Source organism: Phyllobates terribilis, unplaced genomic scaffold, assembly GCF_046119375.1.
Source record: "Phyllobates terribilis strain yellow unplaced genomic scaffold, ASM4611937v1 Scaffold_8__6_contigs__length_399053987, whole genome shotgun sequence".
NCBI classification, from domain to species: domain Eukaryota; kingdom Metazoa; phylum Chordata; class Amphibia; order Anura; family Dendrobatidae; genus Phyllobates; species Phyllobates terribilis.
The window spans coordinates 303856600-303874689 of record NW_027362768.1 but is presented as its reverse complement, the minus strand read 5'-3'; the positions used below and the strand labels follow the sequence as shown (position 1 = coordinate 303874689).

General features: G+C 43.6%; 1 protein-coding gene across 2 annotated transcripts in view; it reads left to right on the top strand.

The window, feature by feature from the left end:
* Positions 1-18090, top strand: part of SLC6A1 (solute carrier family 6 member 1) — a 402595-nt gene that overhangs the window by 371938 nt on the left and 12567 nt on the right. For both annotated transcript variants that reach the window (XM_073644511.1, XM_073644512.1), the window contains 3 exons: positions 10594-10725; positions 12411-12513; positions 14919-15019. In XM_073644511.1, coding sequence (XP_073500612.1) covers positions 10594-10725; positions 12411-12513; positions 14919-15019 — 336 coding nt within the window. The remainder of the gene's footprint in view (positions 1-10593; positions 10726-12410; positions 12514-14918; positions 15020-18090) is intronic.

Sequence of the window (18090 nt, the reverse complement as noted above, 5' to 3'; positions counted from 1 at the left end):
TTGCACATGTTGTCCAGGGAAGTTTACAGTGTTCATCCATATCACCATGTATGTACTCGCTTTCCTGCCTGTTCTGGGTCCTAATGCAAAATACGAGACAGGAACCTCCACTTTCCATTTACCATTTAGAGTGCTGATGTCTTCTGGAGCAAAATGGCTTTGGAGTCCACTCTGGCACCAAGTGTGCCTAATGCCTATGCATCCACGTCAGTTATTTTCCTTTTACATTTATATTTAGATTCATCCAATGTCCTCAAAGGAGTCTTCCAGTTAAAAAAAATATGTACCCTATAAGTGAATTCTGCGTTAATAGTAGTGTTTTTTGTTCAGGATCCTCACCTGTTGGTCAGTGGAGTGGAGAGTTGTTAAAAAAATGATGCCTCTTGCTCTGGATGAGTAACACTGTCCTTGCATTTCACAGGCAACCCTTTGTTTTTAATGAGCCTTTTGTAATACTTAAATTCCCCTGTGGGGGCACTGCAGGGAAATTGTATAAATATTGCAACAACTCATCACTAGACAGAGCAGATCACTTGGGTTCAGACTGGCGGGGTTGCCAACCGAATAGAAATTCCAGGACAGTCCATAAAAATAGGGCACATTTTTGCCCTGTCCGTAAAAAAAAATTAAGGCGTCCGTGATTTTTTTTTAAGCTGAAAAAACGTATACAGATTATTTTGACTGTAATTATCATCATTTTACAGTTCCCAGGGTATGCAGCTGATACCTTCTTATCAGAATTATGGGCTGTAGACATGGATCACTTACAATCATAATCATTTATTATGGCTTTTCAATGTGTTCGTAAAATAATATTGTCTGTCCGTGATTTTTTGATAAGCTATCCAGAAAAATGAGAAGTCAAGATGGCAATCCTGGGTGAAACTTTGCCAATGGTCAAGCAAATCAGGATTGTCCAAAGTGGAAAATCATTTTTAACCTACTCCAATTTTGTGATAGGGTGCCGATTGGTTGCCATTAGAGTTGAGTGAGCATATTCTAACGGAATTAAATTCTACTAAAATTTTACAAAAATCTGCATTTGCCAAAAAGCAGATTTTTTTTAAATTTGCTGGCCGGACAGTATAGGGCCAACACAAGGTTAAAAATAAAAAAAATCCTTATACTCGCCTCACTGCTCTTGCCCCTTTGTTCCTCACCATCACCCTTCCGTACCTTGCAGCATCTTCTGATCACCACCGCTGGTGCTGAAATCCCTTGATGCTAAGTCCGTGCAGCAGCGGTGATCAGAAGATTTAACAAAGATCAGACGGATGATGGTGAGAAGTGGAGGGGTTGGAGAAATAAGTGGTGAGGTGAATATAAGGATTTTTTTATTTTTTACATCTTACCTTTATTATGTGCTGGGGTCTGGTAAGGCTCCAGGCCATAGTAAGGGACCTTAAATTAATGGAGAATAACTTCTCTGTATCTCAAATTTACTGGAATATCTGCACAGACAATTTTGAATTTTATCTGATCTGCTCATTTCTAGAGGCCATGGCAGCCAAGGGTGTGCTGAAGCACCCCGTCATTATCCTCTTTGTCTCCCTATGAAGCCTAGCCCTCGGCTGGGTTTCACAGGAGAACGTCATGTTCTCTATATACTGCACTACTATGGTAGTGTCTGTAAAAGTCTGATGTACTAAAATATAAAATGAATTAACATATATGTACTCCAAAATGGTGTCAATAAAAATGTCGCCTCGTCTTAGGAAAAAAAGTTTCGGGCACCTGGCAACAGGTGGAGCTGGGGCGGGACAAGGGCGCAGCGGGGCGTGACATCACAGCTCATCTAATACATGACAAGCTGTGGCATTCTCAAAGCCAATAATCTTACTTCATTCTAAGAAGCACACACCACTCATCAGCCTCTCCTGATTCATTGAGAAGTGTACACCTAGAAATGAACCAGAAGCATCTGACTCCAGCATGACTCCTCATCAAGACCAGCGTGAAAATTGCCAGTCTTGATGAATCGGGGCCATTGTCTTGATTCTGTAAAGCAGTCAGAACTGCATATTCACAAGCCCCAATATCAGAGTTGACATTTTTCAACTTACTTTGCTGTTTGCTGGGTCATTTGCATTCTGAGAAGTTTCTTTTTTATATTCGATACGCTACAATTAAATTAGTATAGGATAACTAATGTAATCTTCACACTGCCTTTTCAACATTACAGTCGGAAAAATTATCTATAGAGTAGTATATAACCTGTATGCATCAACAAACCTTTTTTTTTAACTGTCTTGGACTTTATGTGGCCATGCTCCAAATGTTTAACTTTGGAATACCTTTATAATTGTTTTATACCCTTTATTAGAAACATACCTGTAGTTTTGCCTGCCTAGCTCAGCGAATAGTATTGCATTGTAGACATCTACATATTCCCTTTATTCTTCTATGGTGCTTTGCAAGCAGTTATTTCTTCATATTTGCTCTTACAAAATGTCTTTCAGCTCACTGCACCTTTCGGATTAAAATAGTACTATATGGAATACATTTTCTCTCTGTTACTATTTTGGACTGATACAGGGATGAGCAATCATAAAATAATTCAAAAATTGGCTTCCGGCTAAATGCCTGTGGTAATGTCAATGGAGGAGAAGAGAGGACATAGTTGTTGGTTTAGTTTTATATGATAGAAGAAAATTCATAGTAAAGATTAGCAGCGTGACTTTATTCTACAGCAGTGAGTCTATTTTATGAAGGACAAGTATTTTTGAAGCTGTGAAAATAAATTTTATGCTAAATGCAGAAAAGGAATATATAGATTGTTACAAATTGGAAATAGGTCCCAATGCTGAAATATAATATCTGATTTTACTTAATTTGTTAGCTTGTATCACATACATTGCTATTATAAATATTTCCAGTATATATATATATATATATAAATATATATATATACATACCAGAGAAACCTGACCAGCACCTCCTAATGTGAACTGGTGCCTGCTGCTGTAACTATAAAATATATCAAAAGAATGCAGCAGCATATGGCCAAGATACGTCTTAACAATGAAAATATTAGATCTAAACTGTTTTGCTCAGCAACAAGTACTCACAAAAAACAAAAAGGTTTTTAGCGCATAAATTGGCCAATTCATGTGTGCCCATATATATACAGTACAGACCAAAGTTTGGACACACCTTCTCATTTAAATATTTTTCTGTATTTTCATGACTATGAAAATTGTACATTCACTCTGAAGGCATCAAAACTATGAATTAACACATGTGGAATTATATACTTAACAAAAAAGTGTGAAACAACTGAAAATATGTTTTTGCAACTGCCCTTGGGGACACTTTCAAAGTTTTCCCAATTTTTTGGGCTGACTGACCTTCATTTCTTAAAGTAATGATGGCCACTCATTTTTCTTTACTTAGCTGCTTTTTTCTTGCCATAATACAAATTCTCACAGTCTATTCAGTAGGACTATCAGCTGTGTATCCACCAGACTTCTGCACAACACAACTGATGGTCCCAACCCCATTTATAAGGCAAGAAATCCCACTTATTAAACCTGAGAGGGCACACCTGTGAAGTGAAAACCATTTCCGGTGACTACCTCTTGAAGCTCATCAAAAGAATGCCCAGAGTGTGCAAAGCAGTCATCAAAGCAAAAGGTGGCTACTTTGAAGAACCTAGAATATAAAACATATTTTCAGTTGTTTCACACTTTTTTGTTAAGTATATAATTCCACATGTGTTAATTCATAGTTTTGATGCCTTCAGTGTGAATGTACAATTTTCATAGTCATGAAAATACAGAAAAATATTTAAATGAGAAGGTGTGTCCAAACTTTTGTTCTGTACTATATATATATATTCACCTTTTAGTGTTTCTATACATGAATCAAATTTGTATAAAAGAGAAAAATAGATTTTCTGTTATAAACCATTGCCACCACCTTGTCTGATCCGAAAAAAATATTTTGAAAAATTATAGAAATAATAGTAATTAGTCAAACCTAGTGATGCCTGCCTTTCAAAATTAAAAAAGGTTGTCTCCCAAACATAAGTGCTGTTTAATCAATAGATAATGTAAAATTAAGCATTTTCACAATTGGATGTGTTTTAAAAAAATATTGCTATGAAGAGATAAACAGATAACGGTGCTCCTGCTGTATCCTGAGTAAGGCTTGTGCTCGAAAATGTACAGCTGCTTTAGCACGTGCACGTGCTGTTTGTATTGATCCAACAGAAAAAGGGAGGGAAGATAAGTGAATATTCTTTACTGATGGCACTAGAGGGACCATTCAATGCTTACGATCTAACTCCATCTTGCCTGTTCCCTTTCTTCTAAAAAATTATGGTATGTGCTGTAACAGAGGAACTTTGAGCTCACCTCAATAAATCACACCAGTGCAGTACAATAAGCTCAGGAACCGGACATATACACTGCATTTTCAGTTTATATGTTCAGCCACCGAGCTCCTTGTATTTCACTTGTACAACCCCTTTACCTTACTATATGCCTGTTTAAAGTAGTGTGGATGGATTCATTGAGGATCAGCTTTGAATCAAATTTCCTGAAATTCGCAAGTTCCTGAAAATTCAAACACTGCGATTTATTTGAAGATCGTCCAAATTAGTACAATATTAGAGCCATACGCACACCACCTGAATATACCAGCTTGTTGCAGGTGCTACAAGCTGGTATACCTACCTAGCTCTGCCATTGCTGAGCCAAGATAGACATGCATATTTGGATGGCCACTGTGTTTTATAGTGCTAGACAGTACTAATGATGCTGTGAAATATACTCCTTTGAGGGTACACAAACGTGAAAAAGCTCCCAAAATAGGGCCAAATTTGGAAAGGCTTGGTGACAAGCTATTATTTCTTCACTTTGAAAAGAACTAGTTTCTTCCTGCTCCAAAAAAGGGAAAATTTTTGGACCGCTTGATAAAAAGCCATTGTAATTGCTTAACCATTTTATGAATAACAAACGGGATCCCAGTTAAGGAATATTTTTTTCACTACTAGTTCAGAAGACATTACTTCTTGTTTAAAACACTAAACCTGTTTTGTTTTTCTAATTAAGGGGATAAGTTTTGAGCAGCTTATGAAAAAGCTATTGCTTTTTCAGTTAGTAGAAAGCAGAGATCTTTTAACTCCCCAAACAGGGACAATTTTTGTACCCCCTAGGTGAAAATGCTAATGCTTCTTCCATTTGCACCACCTGTGTATATCTACTAGCAAAACAGACATCTGCCCCCAAAATGGCATAATTTTTGTACTTTTTATATAATTTAAGTAGCCTAAAGTCTAAAACTGTAGTGTATGGTTAAATAGGCTGCTGGCTACCACCGCTTACCATCTGTTTACACATAGCCAGATGGGTTCAGGTCACTTGGACAGTAAAAAGGCTGTCTTGGTGACGCGCCCCTGGGCCTGTGCTGAGTAGCGTTGCGCACGCGGGAGCCTGTGACGTCGGCGTCTGCTGGGCTCCTTCCAGGACCTTACGCAACGTCCGGACGTGAGGCGGGGCTTCAGTTCTCGCGCGCTTTCGGAGTCCACGCCCCTCTTCATCCCGCGCGGCGTCTTCAAGATGGCGTCCAACGGCGGGAAAACTCCACGGATGGCGGGAAGAAGGCAGAAGATGGCGCCGGATGGCGGGAAAACTTCGCGGATGGCGGGAAGAAGGTAGAAGATGGCGCCGGATGGCGGGAAACCTCCACGGATGGCGGGAATCTTCACCACTGGTAAGTTTGAACAGTCTTTTTCAGGCACGCAGTACCCGGTGGTTGCGGGCACGAGATCCTGCCGACTACGCCAAAAGCTGACGCGCCCCTGGGCCTGTGCTGAGTAGCGTTGCGCACGCGGGAGCCTACCCGGAGCCGGATCTGATAGGGGTAGTAGTCTCGTGGCAGTGACCCGGTCCGTGCCCAGGGAGTCAAGCTGAGTGGCAGTATATTAGCAGTAGATGTAGGACGACTACGCCACCCGTTGAATGCAGCTATGGAGCTGCCGCTGCAGGGCAGACCGCTGAGGCCGGTGGAAGGATGGTGCAGCGTGGATGGTATAATCCCCAACGGGAGGGGTATGGCCTCAGGGCAGCCGACGTGGATGATGGGGGTAGTAGGAACCACTCAGAGACGATGCGGTGTAGTTCAGGGTCTTTACTGGTGACAAAGATAGACCCTCCCGGAGTACTGGCTAGTGGTCGGGGCCTGGTCAGTCCTTGAGCAGATGGGATCCCCCTTGGCCAGGCGGAGTTGTAGGCCTCCCCAACTAATTGTACTCTTCTGGCTTCCTTGCTAGAGGCGGGTAAAGGTAGCCCACGTCCCTGAGTGTACCGTGTGGTGCTCACCCGTATGGCCGGTGACTCGGGGCCTTCTAGTGGCTTCTGCTCCACGACGGCGGTGCTGGTCCCACGCGTGTGACCGTGCCTTCGGGTTTCTTGGCCAGAGGACCTGAAATCCCCTGCCGGGCGGTTTCTGCTGCTGGGTCTGGGTTAATCCCCACAGCCTCGGACTCCGGGTCCGGTAGTAACTCTTCAATCAGGGCGAGCTCTTCAGCTGCCAGCCCCTGATTCCTTTTAGCACTGCTCCCACAGAGCTCCTGATCTTTCTTTCCTATGCTGCTCCTCTTCTTCTCTCTACTCTTCTCTCTAACCCTGCCTCAGCCCCAGCTTTATATAGGGGAAGTTCTTCCCCTCCCAGGACTGGGCAGGAGGTGTGGCATGCATAGGATTCCTGACCAAGAGACCTCCCACCTGCTCTCAGACGTAATATTGCTATTACTGTGGAGACCAGACCCCTGGGGTGCCACATTCCCCCCTAGTGAAATTTAGTACTCCGGGACTAAACATACTTTTGTAAACATAACAAGGTGCAAACAATAACATTCTAATAGAGACAACACATAAGGTGGTCACGGCGTGTCCGCAACCGGGTGTAACTTTTGAGGAAAACAAGGGTGTCCATTTCACCAACACAGGGAGACGTAACCAGGTAGGGGTCTGTCCTGCCCCGAGTCCTTAATAGTCTTTCAATCCGTCCTGGGTTACGCTCCAACTATATACACAAAGGATTCCCGGTAAATCCACCAAAGACTCCTATAAATAACTAGAAACACATAATTATACACAAGCAACAATAAACAGGTAAACATTAATAAAATAGCTTGAACATTTTAGATCCTCCACCGTATGGGCAGCTGGCCTTTAGTGACCCTAGTGGACCTACGGAGCTGGTTGATTGGTCCTGAGCTACAGGGTATAGGGGCTGTCAAGGGTAAACTGGGCAGCCGTCTACGGACTCTTTGGCTCACTAGGGGTATGGCAGGCTCACTATAAGCAGAGGGTTGATTCTCCTGGTCTGCTTAATGGCTCTCAGGGCCTCTTGTAGGTTTAGCGCATAGTCCCTTATACTCTCATGTGCTCGCTGCTTGCACCCATAGAATCTAAGCTTAATCTCGGCTGAGGTGCGGGTATCAAAGGTGTCCCTCAGCCGGGTTAGTATCCCTGCGACAGTCCTCCTCCCAGGTGGCCAGGACTTTACCTCCCTTTGGGCTGCCCCGGTTAGTTGGGCCACCAGGATGCTCACTTTTTGCTCTTCTGTGAGGGGGTACACCTGGAAGAGGCTATCCAGCTTTTCTTTAAAGTCATTCAGGGTATGTGACTCCCCTGAGTACTGGGGTAGCCAGGCTGCTCCCGGGATATAGGGCATGGTGAAAGGCATGACTGCAGCAGCGGTGGCGCTGGCGGGGGTTGAGGCAGTGAAGCTCTCCTCCGTATCCGACATCTCCCCCCCCCCCTAGTGGACCGTGGCCTACCTTGCGATGATCCTCTTCCGTAGGCCGCGGCTCCGCAGTGGATCGTCAGGGTCGAGGACCTTCCGTCGCGCTCCTGTGACGTCGGCGTCTGCTGGGCTCCTTCCAGGACCTTACGCAACGTCCGGACGTGAGGCGGGGCTTCAGTTCTCGCGCGCTTTCGGAGTCCACGCCCCTCTTCATCCCGCGCGGCGTCTTCAAGATGGCGTCCAACGGCGGGAAAACTCCACGGATGGCGGGAAGAAGGCAGAAGATGGCGCCGGATGGCGGGAAAACTTCGCGGATGGCGGGAAGAAGGTAGAAGATGGCGCCGGATGGCGGGAAACCTCCACGGATGGCGGGAATCTTCACCACTGGTAAGTTTGAACAGTCTTTTTCAGGCACGCAGTACCCGGTGGTTGCGGGCACGAGATCCTGCCGACTACGCCAAAAGCTGACGCGCCCCTGGGCCTGTGCTGAGTAGCGTTGCGCACGCGGGAGCCTACCCAGAGCCGGATCTGATAGGGGTAGTAGTCTCGTGGCGGTGACCCGGTCCGTGCCCAGGGAGTCAAGCTGAGTGGCAGTATATTAGCAGTAGATGTAGGACGACTACGCCACCCGTTGAATGCAGCTATGGAGCTGCCGCTGCAGGGCAGACCGCTGAGGCCGGTGGAAGGATGGTGCAGCGTGGATGGTATAACCCCCAACGGGAGGGGTATGGCCTCAGGGCAGCCGACGTGGATGATGGGGGTAGTAGGAACCACTCAGAGACGATGCGGTGTAGTTCAGGGTCTTTACTGGTGACAAAGATAGACCCTCCCGGAGTACTGGCTAGTGGTCGGGGCCTGGTCAGTCCTTGAGCAGATGGGATCCCCCTTGGCCAGGCGGAGTTGTAGGCCTCCGCAACTAATTGTACTCTTCTGGCTTCCTTGCTAGAGGCGGGTAAAGGTAGCCCACGTCCCTGAGTGTACCGTGTGGTGCTCACCCGTATGGCCGGTGACTCGGGGCCTTCTAGTGGCTTCCGCTCCACGACGGCGGTGCTGGTCCCACGCGTGTGACCGTGCCTTTGGGTTTCTTGGCCAGAGGACCTGAAATCCCCTTCCGGGCGGTTTCTGCTGCTGGGTCTGGGTTAATCCCCACAGCCTCGGACTCCGGGTCCGGTAGTAACTCTTCAATCAGGGCGAGCTCTTCAGCTGCCAGCCCCTGATTCCTTTTAGCACTGCTCCCACAGAGCTCCTGATCTTTCTTTCCTATGCTGCTCCTCTTCTTCTCTCTACTCTTCTCTCTAACCCTGCCTCAGCCCCAGCTTTATATAGGGGAAGTTCTTCCCCTCCCAGGACTGGGCAGGAGGTGTGGCATGCATAGGATTCCTGACCAAGAGACCTCCCACCTGCTCTCAGACGTAATATTGCTATTACTGTGGAGACCAGACCCCTGGGGTGCCACATTGGCATTAGAGAACTCAAAATGGTTTCAATACACTCCTGTAAGACGTCTGAGTTTTATACACATTTCTTCTAGGCAATTAGAGGCGTTTCAATATTGCTATTCACTGCAAAGTTATACGATGCAAATCAAATTTTGAGGGAAGATTCCTCTAAGCCGGCGAATTTGAATTTCAAATGATCCACACATTGTTAGCTCTGTAAGATCATTATTAGTGTTGAGCGAGTATGTTCTGTTCCGAGTATGCTCGGGCGAGCTCCGAGTATTTACAGCTGCTCGGTGACATGTTTGAATCGCTCCCGTGTGCATGATTTGCGACTGTTTGACAGCTTTATTACATGTGAGGAATGTGTAAGAAATAGACATTCCTCACATGTAATAAAGCTGTCAAACAGTCGCAAATCATGCACACGGGAGCGATTCAAACATGTCACCGAGCAGCTGTAAATACTCGGAGCTCGGCCCGAGCATACTCGGCGAAAAGGTTAACAGAACATACTCGCTCAGCACTAATCATTATTTGTCCCTTTCCCTGGTCCTTAGCTTGACATAGAAGACACTTCAATGTCTTCAAAAGCATGCTCTTGCACGGTAATACCAAAATCTGGTGCACTGTATTTTCTTTTGTCCGGCCAACATAATTTTTTTTTCGAATCCTCAATTCACTTTGGGTGCATCAGCTAACAGCCTAAGTAACCTCATGTCATGCCTTTTTACTGTATTGGCCCTACTCCTCTGTGCTTGGTAACCGCATTTTTTGCCCTTCTTACTGATGTGTGCTCCTCTTCATTTAAGGGTTCCTTTTGTATTTTCTAGGGAGTCCCACAGTGGAGGGACTTGTCATAAAAAATAAAATTTGACCTTCAAAAATGATTATTACAAATTTTTTAGCTAGGTTTTTTTTAGTATACAACATATAATAATGAATTTTGGGAGTAAATATACTGCATAATATTAGACATGGCTATATTACCCTGCTGTCATTGAAATGTGAATTTACATGCAAATGCACAGAGCACTCATTTCAGGTTCTTTTAATCTCATCAGGAGGAGATATAGATGCAGAAAAAAATAGACAAACTGACACAAATAAAGCAATAAGAGCTGATGTGGTTCCAGCTATGAAAAATTGACAGATCTCACCTACAATCACACCAATTTGAATTCATATTTCTTAACATGGTAAAAGAAATTCCAGCAGACAGCAGATGGAAAATCAAATGCTGTTCTGAATACTTATGAGAAACTTGAATGCGGTAGTCATTTTCTGAGCTAAACCATTAGAATGTAATCTATTTGTTTCTAGAACCTATTGTGTCTAAATATATCATTTTAATGATGGTGCCAACATGGATTGTACAATTTTCCTTCTTACTTTGCAGTTCTGTACAGTTGAAGGGTTTATAACAGCTCTTGTGGATGAGTTTCCAAAAGTATTACGCACCCGAAGAGAAATATTTATTGCAGTTGTGTGCGTTGTTTCTTATCTCATTGGTTTGTCCAACATAACTCAGGTAAGTTTACTTGTATGAAATCCTCTATAGGCTCAAGTGATATAACATGAATAATAGTAGGAGAAAGTAATATAGAAAAAAAACACAATGGAAATTCAACAAGTAAAAAGGAATCTCATCACACCCACCAAAAATATCTGCAGTCCACCTCGAATCTCAAGACAGTGCACAATAAAGAAGTCGAAAGTCCCAATGTTTAGAAATCATATCCAGCGACAAGCCAGTGGAAAAGTGATAAAGATTAAAAACTTTCTTCTTTATTTCACACGAGTAAAAATATGGTAAAAAGAAAATGAATTCCAGGACACTTGCCTATGCATTTTGAGAAATAATGTTCTTAATCGCGATTACTGTTCGAAAAGCGTAGGAAAGTCTCCTTGGATTCATTGCCTTTTTACTGTGCTTTTAACCATGTGAAATAAAAAAGAACGTTTTTAATTTTAACCCCTTTTCCACTGACGTGTTGCTGGATATGATTTTTAAATATAAGAGAAAAAAAACACAAGTATATAAAGTTTATCCTTTATGTTGTCATGTTAATCCAGAAATAAAAGACAATATATATGTGAGATGGGAAGTTGTCTATTGCCTGTTAATAGAGGGAAAAAAATTCTACCTGACTCCAAATATTGCAATTATAGTAAAATTCCCAGCAACCCATCTCCAGAAATCTAGTAATTCATGGCTTTTTTCATTGAAGTCACTCAGACTATTCTTGAACTCTGTCACCGAATCAACCACCAAAATATCATGTGGCAGAGAGATTCATAGCCTCTCTGCTCTTACACTAAATAATCCCTGTCTATGATTATGTAGAAACTAGAGATGGGCAAATTTATTCAATTGGAATTTAATTTTACTAAAATTTTCAAAAATTTGCATTCTATAGAACACAGACTTTTTTAAATTTGCTCTGCGTGAATTCATCAAAATTGTGGCTGCAACTAAACAGTAGAAGTCTGGCAAAAGGTAAAAAAGGAAAAAAAAGATTATATCTTACTGCTCACCTCTCCGGCTGCCCTCTGCTTCTCGCTGCTCGCTGTCCAGTTCTTTGTTCCTCCATCATGCCGCATCTCTGGTCTGATGCTCACTTTAGAGCGGGACTTCCAGTAGTGAGCAGGCCTCGTGATGTCACTGCACTAGTGCTGTAACCTCTAGAGTCTGCTCATGGCCAGAAGTCCCAGACTAGAGTTAATACAGGCCAGAAATATAGCAATACAGAAATGCTGAGAACCGGATAGTGGGTAGGGAGAAGCGTGGATAGCAGAAGAGGTGAGTAGTGAGTTGAGCATGTCTTTTTTTTTCTTTTTTTCCATCTTACATTTATTATGCTCTGGGGTCTGGGTAGATCCCAGAGCATAATAAGGAATATTCAATTCAAGAAGAATAATTTCCCTGAGAATTGAGTTTCCTGATAAAATCTGCACAATTTGGCGTAATTTTGTCAGATCAGCTCATTTCTAGTAAAACCTTTTCATTTAGATGCATTAAATGGCATCTTATTATGATTACAGGTCGAGGTATTAAAAGTTAATAATTATATCTTCATTAGATCTTCATTTAAGTTAACGTTCATTAATTAGATAGATCGATAGATATATAGATAGATAGAATCAGTTCTTCATAATTCAATTAATTTGCATATAATGATTATATGTTTAATATCAAACTTTCTTTCTTTACAGGGTGGAATATATGTATTCAAGCTTTTTGATTATTATTCAGCCAGTGGAATGAGTCTGCTGTTCCTTGTGTTCTTTGAGTGTATCTCAATATCATGGTGTTATGGTAAGAAACCTAATAAAATATGTTGTCTCAAACTGTTAACGAAGACTTCTCAGCACTCCCGACATGCCTGTCGGGAGGTACTTAACTCTTCTAGTTCACCCCACTATGTGTCAACAGACATAAAAATAGATAAGAGATTCAGTGCAGGATCTAGGTCCCGACTGTTAAGACACCTGCCTGCAGAAACCTATAAATAAAATTAACTGCCTAAAAAGGGGAGCTAGGTATGCTCCTGTTTATACAAAGTACAAAAAACTAAACCAAAGCCAAAAAATTGAGCCAGAGCATATATTGGTATAAGTGCAATGCATAGGTGTGCATTCACACTGTGGCCATTTAACAAACAGAACCTCAGATAAAAACAAAATGAGCAAATGATTATTTACAAAAATATACAGGTCCTCTTTAATAATTTTGAGAATTATTTTTATTAATGTAGTTATATTATTATTATTATTATTATTATTAATAATAATTGCTCAATACTTTAGGATACTTAGTGAAGCTCCGGTGTAGGTAAAACTAAACTAAAACAATGTTCTCAATTTACTTACAGATTCTCATACCATTGATCTACTACTGGACTCTTCAGTTGTGTTAGCTTTAACTTACTCTTGTGAGTTATTATGTGGCAACTGCAATCATATAATGTTTATTGTATGATGATTGATCAATCAATGCTACAAATAAGTTTATTGGTTTGAGGTCAATTGAACTCATCAGATTATCTTGAATCCAAATTTTTAATGATTTGCTTCTTGCGAATTCAGGAAAATGGCAACTTGCTAACTGCCATCTTGCTGATTTGTACAGGATTTGGAAATTAAGGTAAAAAACAAACATAGAAAATAATACCTCTCTGCTCAGTTGTTCCTTTGTTGCAGCCCCCCCAATCCAGTACTCTGAGCAGCTCCCTCTAGTCTCATCTTTAGTCCCCACAACATGTGATGCCCTTTCCTTCCATTTTTCCTTTGCCCCAGGCTTCCTGGCATTAAGTAGGCATCTGACGACTTAAAGGGTTTTTTCCACGAACAAAAGTTAATTTTAATCCATGGCTGTGTCTGACCATGTACAGAACATGGCCTGATCATACCACATCTCCTGGGCAGGGGGGGTAGCAAAAGAGTATACAGACATTACAGCAGGGGATCGCAGAGGATTCATTTTGTAAGGGAAAATATTGTTTAAAAACAGGCAGTGAATGTTTTACCTCACAAAATGAATCCTCTGGTGTAATGTCTGTATACTCTTTTGTGTCCTCCCCTGCCCAGGAGTTGTGGTATGATCAGACCATGTTCCATACACGGTCAGACACAGCTATGGATTCAAATGAACCCCTTTAAGTTATTACAACATCAATATGTGAAACCCCCAAGGCCTGGTCAGAACCTCAAGTGACACATATTGTGATATTGTGATGTCAGAGGTGGCACCAGAAGCCTGACACAAAGTGAAGATGGAGGAAGAAGATGTTACAAGTTATAGGGAAGTAAAGGAGAGGCTAGAGAGTACTGGTGGGAGAACTGGAAGAATAGGTGTGATGGCAAGACAGGTGAGCGTAAAGGTGAATAATATTTTTTTATTTGGTTACCTTTATGGTTACTATGTTCTGGGCTTTCATGAGAACCCAGAGCATAATAAGACACATTCGATTCTCATTGAATAAATCGATTCAAATTGCATTTTCTATCCAAATTCCAGAAAGCTGAAGTATTGAAATTTTGGCAGATTCACTCACTACTTTTCAATGCTATAATGTGATGTGATGTTATTATGGTTCACAATATGTGAGAGAAATCGTTAACCAGCAGTTAGCCTAGGATACTGTTGGCATGGTAATTAAGTTGAAAAGTTAATTATTTAGAAGTTTTGGAGCCACAGAACTTAAAGAGGTATTCCGATCTCCAAGATCATATTTCAAAATGTAATAGGTGCAATAATAATAATAATAATAATAATTAATACTAATAATAGCAAATACCTTTAATTTGAAATGTAGTATAGTTCTTCTGATTAGCTATGTTGCTTACCTCATGTCCATTGCGGTAGCTTTGGTATCCATGGTTACAACCACTAATATAGTAACAGCTGGTTAGTTGTTAGTAGTCATAACCTTAGATATCTAAGCTACTGTAATGCCCTGCATATGGGGTAAGCAACAAAGTGAATCAGAAGAACTATACTACATTTCTAATTGGGGATATTTGCTAATTTAATTATTATTACACCTACTACCTGTTGGGATAGGATTTTGGTTATGGGTATACCCTTTTAACTGTATAATTTTGGAAATGTAGTTTATGTATGGGGAGACCAGCAAAGTAAGGTATATGTAATATAGAATACATAGTCTCATAAAAAATCTTACTTTATTTAAAGTATTTAAAACATTCATATTTTTTCAGGTGTTAATAGATTTTATGACAACATTGAAGAAATGGTTGGTTACAGGCCTTGTCTTTGGTGGAAACTCTGTTGGTCATTCTTTACACCTATCGTTGTAGCGGTAAGATGACAGTTTAAAAAATATTTCATTGATGGGAATTATTTCCCTTGGGTAAAACTGCTGTTGCCAGGTGTTTAATATATTAGTTATGTTGTGAAATTATGGACAGATTACAGACTTTTCCTTAGAAAATTTTCAAAGGAGCATTCCAGAATTGTAAAAAGGTTTTCTCACTTTTGTAAGAACTTCAAAAGAAATACCTATGTTCACCTCCATTAGAAACTGGAGGCATAAGGTTTAATATGTAAGGTTTAATACACTTGTAAGTGTAACACCTTATAACTGTGTACACCTCGGAGGTTGCAATAAGTCCACCCCTTAGATTGCAATATCCTGTGTATTGAAAGAAAGATGTTGTGATGTGCGTTCAATGATCATGTACTAAATTACTTCACCTTTATAGCACCTTTTAATTAGATATGCAGTATGTAATTCCTGTTTTCATAGTATTTATTGATCAGGTACCTATAGCTGCACATTTATATTGACTTACTAGATGGTGGCCCAATTCGAACGCATTGGGTATTCTTGAATAGGTATGCGGCCGACGGGGCGCAATTAGCAGAGCGGCGTTTAAATTTGGCGCCCAAATCGCTGATTGGTCGCGTTCGGCAACCGCGACCAATCAGCAAAGCGGTGTTTAAATTTGGCGGCAATATCGGTGATTGGTCGCGGGCGGCTGCCGCGACCAATCTGCGAACCGTGTTAGTGAGGACTGGAGAGCGGTGTTTAAATTTGGCGCCAAGACTGCTGATTGGTCGCGGCCACCGACCGAGACCAATCAGCAGAGCGGGGTTTAAATTTGGCACCAAAATCGCTGATTGGTCGCGTCTGACGGCCGCGACCAATCAGCGATTTTGGCGCAAAATTTAAACAACGCTCTGTTGATTGGTCGCGGCCGTCAGACGCGACTAATCAGCGACTTTGGGGCCAAATTTAAACCCCGCTCTGCATCGCTCAGCTGATTGGTCGAGCCGGCGACCGCGACCTATCAGCAGAGCGTTGTTTAAATTTGGCGCCAATCTCGCTGATTGGTCGCGGATGGCGGCCGCGACCAATCAGCAGAGCGGTGTTTAAATTTGGCGCCAAAATCACTGGTTGGTCGCGGGCGGCGGCCGCGACCAATCAGCGTACCGTGTTAGTGAGGAATGGAGAGCGTGTTTAAATTTGGCACCAAAATCGCTGATTAGTCGCGACCGCGACCAATCAGCAAAGAGGTGTTTAAATTTGGCGACAATACTGCTGATTGGTCACGGCCGGCGACCGCGACCAATCAGCAGAGCGATGCAGAGCGGTGTTTAAATTTGGCGCCAAAATCGCTAATTAGTCGCGGCTGACGGTCTGCCAGCGACCGCGATCAATCAGCAGAGCGTTGTTTAAATTTGGCGCCAATCTCGCTGATTGGACGCGTCTGGCATCCGCGACCAATCAGCAGAGCGTTGTTTAAATTTGGCGCCAATCTCGCTGATTGGACGCGTCTGGCATCCACGACCAATCAGCAGAGCGTTGTTTAAATTTGGCGCCAAGCTCGCTGATTGGTCGCGGCTGGCGTCCGAGACCAATTAGCACAGCAGTGTTTAAATGTGGCGGCAAGATCGGTGATTGGTCGTGGCCGCTATTTAAATGTGGCGCCCAAATCGGTGATTGGTCGCGGGCAGCGGCCGCGACAAATCAGCAGAGCGGTGTTTAACTTTAGCGCCAAGATCACTGATTGGTCGCGTGCGGAGAGCGCGACCAATCAGCGAATCGTATTGGTGAGGACCGGGGAGCGCCACTGCCTGTGCAGCTACTTCCGCTGCGAGAACCCGGGACATGAGCAACTGCTCGCAGCAGAAGTATCCCGACCCGCAGCGCCGCTCCCCAGTCCTCCCTTCACACCCTAGCCGCTGATGTCCCCACAGTATCCGCATGGTGTTACAAAGGTCTGGACATTTGTGTTAAAAATCGCTGATTGGTCGCAGGCGCTGCCCGCGACCAATCACCGATTTGGGCGCCAAATTTAAATATCGTTTGCGACCAATCAGTACAGCGGTGTTTAAATGTGGAGCCAAGATCGGTGATTGGTCGCGGCCGATATTTAAATTTGGCGCCCAAATCGGTGATTGGTCGCGGGCAGCTCCAGTGACCAATCAGCGATTTTTAACACAAATGTCCGGACCTTTGTAACACCATGCGGATACTGTGGGGACATCAGCGGCTAGGGTGTGAAGGGAGGACCGGGGAGCGGCGCTGCGGGTCGGGATACTTCTGCTCCGAGCGCCCGCTCATGTCCCGGGTTCTTGCAGCGGAACTATCCGCACAGGCAGCGCCGCTGACATCTATGCGGCTAGGGTGTGAAGGGGGGACCGGGGAGCGGCGCTGACATCCAATTGGTCGCGGCCGCTATTTAAATCTGCCGCACAAATCGGTGATTGGTCGCTGTCTTGGCCCACGACCAATCACTGATCTTGGCGCCAAAGTTAAACACTATTGCGCTGATTGGTCGCGGACGCTGACCGCGACCAATCACCGATTTGGGCGCCAAATTTAAATATCAGCCGCGACCAATCACCGATTTTGGCTCCACATTTAAACACCGCTGTGCTGATTGGTCGCGGCCGATATTTAAATTTGGCGCCCAAATCGGTGAACCAATCACCGATCTTGGCTTCACATTTAAACACCGCTGTGCTGATTGGTCGCAGACGATATTTAAATTTGGAGCCCAAATCGGTGATTGGTCGCGGTCAGCACCAGCGACCAATCAGCGATTTTTAACACAAATGTCGGGACCTTTGTAACACCATGCGGATACTGTGTGGACATCAGCGGCTAGGGAGTGAAGGGAAGACCGGGGAGCGGCGCTGTGGGTCAGGATACTTCTGCTGCGAGCGCCCGCTCCTGTCCCTGGTTCTCGCAGCAGAAGTATCCGCACAGGCAGCGGCGCTCCGCGGTCCTCCGTTCCGCATGAAGGTCAGCGACGCCAGCGGTCCTTCCGCTGCTACCAGCCGGGAGATGAGCGCCTCGCGCCGCTCATCTCCCGGCTGCATCTCCGTCCCGCAGATGGGTCCAGCGGTCGGGTTCCTTCTGCT